General features: G+C 42.5%; 1 protein-coding gene across 4 annotated transcripts in view; it reads left to right on the top strand.

Moving 5' to 3' along the window:
• The first annotated feature begins 2445 nt into the window (after positions 1–2445).
• Positions 2446–6321, top strand: part of TMEM9 (transmembrane protein 9) — a 31455-nt gene continuing 27579 nt past the window's right edge. The window contains exons 1-3 of one of the 4 annotated variants that reach the window (XM_074308746.1): positions 2446–2549; positions 3174–3277; positions 6045–6136. In XM_074308746.1, coding sequence (XP_074164847.1) covers positions 2540–2549; positions 3174–3277; positions 6045–6136 — 206 coding nt within the window. In that variant the 5' untranslated portion in view covers positions 2446–2539. Of the gene's footprint in view, positions 2558–2723; positions 3035–3173; positions 3278–6044; positions 6137–6321 lie in introns of those variants that run through there. The other 3 variants (XM_074308747.1, XM_074308749.1, XM_074308748.1) reach the window with 3 other exon arrangements.

Genomic DNA, 6321 nt, shown 5'->3' with positions numbered 1-6321 from the left:
CACTAGGAGGAAAAGATAGCATACCCAAAAGCTACATCCATGAATCCCTACCTGTGGAGAAGGGGGAATGATCTTCTCATATTTCTTTTTTGGGGCCAAGCTTATTTTTTTAAATTTTGCAACATTTTCAATTGTTTTGTGGTGTTGTTCATTCCTTTTACATTGCTGCATTTATTGTATATGTTGATGCTGAGGTCTATTTATTCATTTTGTATCAGTTCATGTTTAAAAGTCCATCAGCTCATCCCTTAATTCTGAATAGCATTGTTACACCTTTAAATTGGGCTGAGATGGGAGTAGAGTGAGAAGTGGGGCAGAGATATGTCAGGGCACACTGCTAGCAATAGATTTAGAATCAAAATCCTAGAAGCAATGTGGAAGGCCTTCTAGATTTTAAATCAGCTGAAACTGCTTTTGAATCCCTGCTCTGATATTTATCATTTTATCATTTATCATTTTAACACCTTGAACAAATCCTTTTACTCTTAATCTGCAGTTGCTTTTGTCAAACTGATGAGGTTTAGAATTGCGGTACCTAAATGAAATTAGGGTTTAATTGAGACCTAGTGGCAGGTTCAGGGTACAGGGAGTCAAATAGAGCTCTCCTGCAACCCCTTTGGATTCAGCGCAAGGATACAGAGTTAAATGAGGTCTAGTGGCTGTGCAAGAGTCCCCTGTAAAGGAATTTACAGACCCGAAAACCTAGATTGATAAAAGAGCTTTATTATGGGGTTTGGAAGTAAAGTTAAAGTCTAGTTAGTAATAAGTGAAGGTAGAGATAAGGGGGCAGTGTTCCAATGGGCAGAGGTCCTTGGCACCAGGCTCTTTTATAATGAGAGATTTAGCTAAAAGGACCCATGGATGGTGTCCCAAGTTGGCTCAGATCCAGTGGGGGTTGTGAGAGCCTGGGTCTCCTATTGGAATTCAAAAGGGTGCTTTTGACAGGATTTGTGAATCAAAGGTCCTAGCTTCTAGAATTGATAATGCATTAGCTAGGAGGGGCTGGGAATCAGAAAGGAATAAATCTGAAAGGACTAGTTTCTTAAAGAGAGCACAACCCACATCAAAACTAATACCTATTAAAGACATTGGCTTTAAAAGACCAAACTCTCCCACTGCTTCTGGGCCATCCCTAGTCATCTTGAATGAGAAGAGTTTTAATATTTTATTTGAAATGGAGAGATGGTGCTGGGAGCATGCTGCCCCCAGAGCTGATGTCCAAAGCACTCAGCAACCAATGGGAGTTCTCAATGACATATATATATATATATATATATATATATATATATATATATATATATATATATATATATATGGCTCAGCTACAAGGGTAGACCGAGGCAGGGGCTGAATCAGAGCTGGAATGGACTGCCAATCTGGTTCTGACAGGGTGAGGAGAGGCACCCAACTTTCTGATGATGTCTGAGATAGAAGGTCTTTCTCCTTATCTGGATCATCATAATTAGGAGGGAGGGGTAGTGTTGCAGGATTGAGCAGAACAATTAGGAACTGAGGCAGGACAATTTAGGGAAACTGAGTCAGGACAATTAAGGAAACTGAGTCAGGACAATAAAAGGGAACTGTGGCACAACTTTAAACTATATTAAGTTTTAATCATACATATCTATTTCCATGCTTAATTGGAGCCTTGGGGAGTGGAGGAATAGAGTAAAAAAGTAAACAGCAGAGAAAAAAACAACAACAAGGAAACAAGGAAAAGCTGAACAGCTTTTAAAACAATATGTAGTATTTATTATATAGGTTTTCTTGATATGGAAATTGATTATTTTATGTAGAATCCTCTCCTATGGTCTGCTGTATACATGATTGTTTTTTTGTTTGTTTGTTTGTTTTCTTTTCTCGTTTTGTATTTAAGTTTAAACATTTTTAAGTATATATATATATATATATACACATATGTATGTATATGTGTATATATATATATATATATAAAAGACTAGTAGATGGGAATTACAGAGGTCTATTTCAGATCAGTATAAACGAAGAGCTTCATAATCATCAAAATGATGCAGAAAGTGACCTCCTCGTCGCTGGACGTGTGCAGTTTGGTTCACGAGGTCCGAGATCTATTGAATGTGGAAGAGAATGTATAAACCATTATCGGAACCTCTCGTTTTACAGATAAGGAAACCCAATCCTACAAAGACAGCATGAAAGACCAGAAATCTATCATTCTTTCCACTAAAGCACTTGACCTGAGGGATTGTACTACAGACTCGTGGTTCCGGAGGACAACGTGACGCAAGGTACTTTCCCAGTTCGAAATCTAAGCATGTTTTATGGACGTTTCCAATTCCGGACTTCTATTTTTCTGCCTTTCATTCAGCGACGCTCCCTTTTCTTGCCCAATTGAGGTTAGGAAATGCCCTCCGATCCCTGACGGCACCCCACAACTTCCCCCGCTCCCCGAAGAAGGCGGGTCCTGGTTGCCGAGGAGATCGCCTGAGTTGAGGAGAGTGACACCTCTGAGAGCCAATAGAAGCCGGAGCGGGGCGGGGCCGCACGGGGCCCGGTGCTGATGTTGAGAGGTTCGGAGGTTCGCTGCAGGACTACTTGGGGAGGGGCGCGGGGGCTCGGGGCCCCGGGGCGCCGAGGGTGGGGTGCAGGCGACTTCGGGCCCCCTGTGCCAGGCGTGGTGGGCTCTGGACTTCAGGCCTTGACCCCAGACGGGGCCGGAGAGGGATACGGGGGCTCTGGGCCTGCGCAGGGGAGGAGAGGCTGGAGCAGCTCGGGATGGGGAGTGGGGACTGGGATGCGGAGAGGGATGCCCTGGGATGCAGGCGCCCGAGCTGAGAGCGCACGGGGTGGGGGTGGGGGGCAGGCAGCCCACGAGACACCTGAGGGTCTGGGTGGTGGAATATCAGCCTGGATCTTTCTGCATACAGCCCTGTCCCGAGAACTCAGAGCACCACACAGGGCCCCTGACCTCAGAGCCCTCCGGAATCATTCTCTCAGGTTCTGACTATCGGGGGACTTGAGAGCCAGAAGGAGGTCACTTACCTAAGAGAAGCAGGTAGAAAAAGAACCCAAATGTCCTGCTTCCTAGTCAAGCTCAACGGGCCGCAATAACTTGGGCTTTGGAGACTTAGAGGAAAATTTGAATGTTGGTTTCACTCCCTTCCCCCTTCCCCAACTCCTTTTCTCTTTTCCAGGCGGTTTGGTCATGCTGACCCAGCGAGTCTTCATAAGCATGAAGCTTTTACCTCTGGTGGCGTTGGCCTGGTGCGTGACCATCTCCCCAGCGCAGGCAGGCAAGGTGAGCAAGATGGGCTGAGGAAAGACTGCTTTACATAGTTATGGCCACAGCCTCTAACGCACTTGCACCTCCTGGAAATCAGGGATCCTGGCCTAGGGCATGGTGACCTCCCTCTATTGGAAGATCCCCAGTTTCCAGCCAAGAAGAACCAACTCTGTGTGTCCAGACCTTTGCAAAAATCCTAACAGGATTTTGCCTGCTAAGAAAGTTGTGGTCTTAGCATAATAAATCCATTCTTGCCATAAACCACTGGCCTACATTCATTGAAGTTTGCAGATTCTTTCGCAAAGCCTGCTATAGGCCAAGGGGGACCCCATTGCTGTCAGGGGATCTCTCAACCCCCACTTCCCCCACCTTAACATCTTGGAGTCAGGAAACTAGAATTTCAGTGCTGGTTCCCACTGGTTTCTGTTATGCATGGTCTGTTTCCTCCAGTTGGGAAATAGAGAAAATTGCTCTCCCCATTCACAGAATTGTTGTGAGGAGAGTGCTTTATAAACTTTAACATATTAATTCTCTGATCATTTTGTGTGGGTTGAGGGAAGGAAGGCTTGAGCTACAACTCGTGAATATATGAACATCTCTGTGTTGCTCATTAGTTCAACAGATGTTTATCAAGGGTATACTGTCTACTGAGTAATATTCTGAAGCCTGGAGAAGCTGTAAAAATTCAATGAAATATAGTCCCTGCGCTACTGAAGCTATTACAGAGGCAGCATGCTAATAGAATGAATCTCTTCGGTGTTAAAAGCCTTTTTCCGATCCCCTTAACTACAAAATTCCCTTCTGCTCAAACTGCCTTATGTTTAACTTTGTATTTATTTGTTGTTTATTCCTTTATATTCTGTACAGACTTATAAATGTCCTGGTTGTTGTTTCCATTGCAATGTAAATTCTTGCAAATAGGTATTGTTTCATTTGGGGCAGCTACATGGGTCAGTGGATAGAATGTCTGGCTTAGAGTCAGGAAAATAGAGTTCAAGTTTAAAGTCAGACATTTACTAGCTGTTAGTCTCCAGGCAAGTCACTTAACTCCATTTGCTTCAGTTTACACATCTGTAAAATAACCTGGAGAAAGGAATGGGAAAACACTCCATTATCTCTGCCAAAGGAAACCCCCATAGCATCTCAAATAGTCTGAAAGGACTTTTTTTTTGTATTTTTGTATATATATATATAAAGACATATTTATTATATTTTTATCATCCTTAGCACCTAGCACAATTCATGGCACAAAGTAATACTTAATAAATGTTGAGTGATTAGATTAGAGTATATACTTGAAATCAGAAAGACCTGGATTTGTATGCTGTTTCTGACTGCTATGTGTTATTTAACCTGTCTCACTTTCTTCATCAGCAAAATTAGGGAGATGGAGATTTGTAGTACTTATCCCCTCAGGGTCCTCTGATGCTTGGATGAAATAATAAATTTCAAGTGCTTGCAAACTTTAAAGTGTTGTGTCAAAGTCAGGTGTTGTTATTGTAAGTTGGATCAAAGACAAGTATCTTTTCAGTCCCTTTGTTTGCCATCTTGTGAGGTCATGATACTTTCACTCCCAGATTCACAGACCTAGGCAGCCTTCCCCAAACCCACTTAGTACCATTTATTGTTGCTCAAGAGTTTCAGCTGTAGCTAACTTTTCATGACCCTCTTTGTAGTATTCATGACAAAGATGCAGATATGATTTGCCATGTCCTTCTCCAGTTCATTATATAGATAAGGGAACTGAGGCAAACAGGATTAAAGTGACTCACCTAGGATCACACAGCTGATAAATATCTAAGGCTAAATTTGAATTCAAATTTTCCTGAGGCAAGACTTTTGCTCTGTCCATTGCATCATTTAGCTGTCTTATTTAGAACCCTAAAATCACATAATTTTAGAACTAAAAGGGACTTTAAAAGTCATCTAATCACTTCTTTTTATAAATATGGAAACTGAGGCCCAAAAAATTAAGTAGTTATTTGCTCAGTGACACAATTACATAGTGACAGAATCAAGATTAGGTTTTAATGATCTTGATCTATTCCAGTGCTCAAGGCCTATAGGTTTTTTCTGGTACAGGACAGTGAGGGTCCAGTGATTTTGCAGCCTTCCATTTAGCTGAGCAATGGAAAATTTGATGATTATTAAAGAGAGGTGTCACTCTGTATCAATGTAGAGAGAGAGCTTTAATAAGAACTTGGGTTTTTTGCCTTTATTTCTCCAATGTCTAGCACAGTGGTCCTTAAAGCTTTTAAATAGGGGGACAGTTCACTGTCCCTCAGACTGTGGGAGGGCTGGACTAAATTAAAAACAAAAACTCACACTCTGTCTCCGCCCCTCAGCCCATTTGCCATAACCCAGCAGGCTGCATCTGGCCCACGGGCCGTAGTTTGAGAACCCCTGACTCTAGCACATAGTAAGCACTTAAAAAAAAAAAAAAAATGCTTGTTAAGCAGCTAGCTGGTATGGATAAGGCAGAGTAAGAAAGAGCTGAGTTCAGATCTAACTTCAAACTTTTACACTTTGTGGGATAGCAAGTAATTTATTGCCATCTGCCTCAGTTTTCTCAACTGTAAAATGGAGATAATAGCACCTACTTCCAAGGTAGTTGTAGAGCTCAGATGAAATTATTATAAAGCAGTTAGCTCAGTTACTGAGACATAGGAAGCACTTAACTGCAAAGCTTGTTGATTGATCAATGGATGGGTTGCTAAGGGGGCTTTGCTAAGACTTGGTGCCCTGCCTCCCAATATAACCTTTGTTTTCTGTTCTCTTCCAGAGCTCTGAAGACATCCGATGCAAATGTATCTGCCCACCATACCGGAACATCAGTGGACACATTTACAATCAGAATGTGAAACAGAAAGACTGGTAAGTCGTTGTCCCGTTCAGCCACTATTACTCATGGGGCCTTCCTCAGGAGGTTTCAATGGGCCAGTACTTCAGGTCTTCAGATGGAGGTTCAATGATCACTTGCCAGGGATGCTTAGAGGACATTGCTGTTTAGCTGTGGATGGGACTAGTTGGTCCCTGAAGTCTGTTGTAATTCCTAGATT

Source organism: Sminthopsis crassicaudata, chromosome 4 (genome assembly GCF_048593235.1).
Source record: "Sminthopsis crassicaudata isolate SCR6 chromosome 4, ASM4859323v1, whole genome shotgun sequence".
Taxonomy (NCBI): domain Eukaryota; kingdom Metazoa; phylum Chordata; class Mammalia; order Dasyuromorphia; family Dasyuridae; genus Sminthopsis; species Sminthopsis crassicaudata.
Note: the sequence above shows the minus strand (reverse complement) of the source record. Positions and strands in the feature narration are given on the sequence as shown.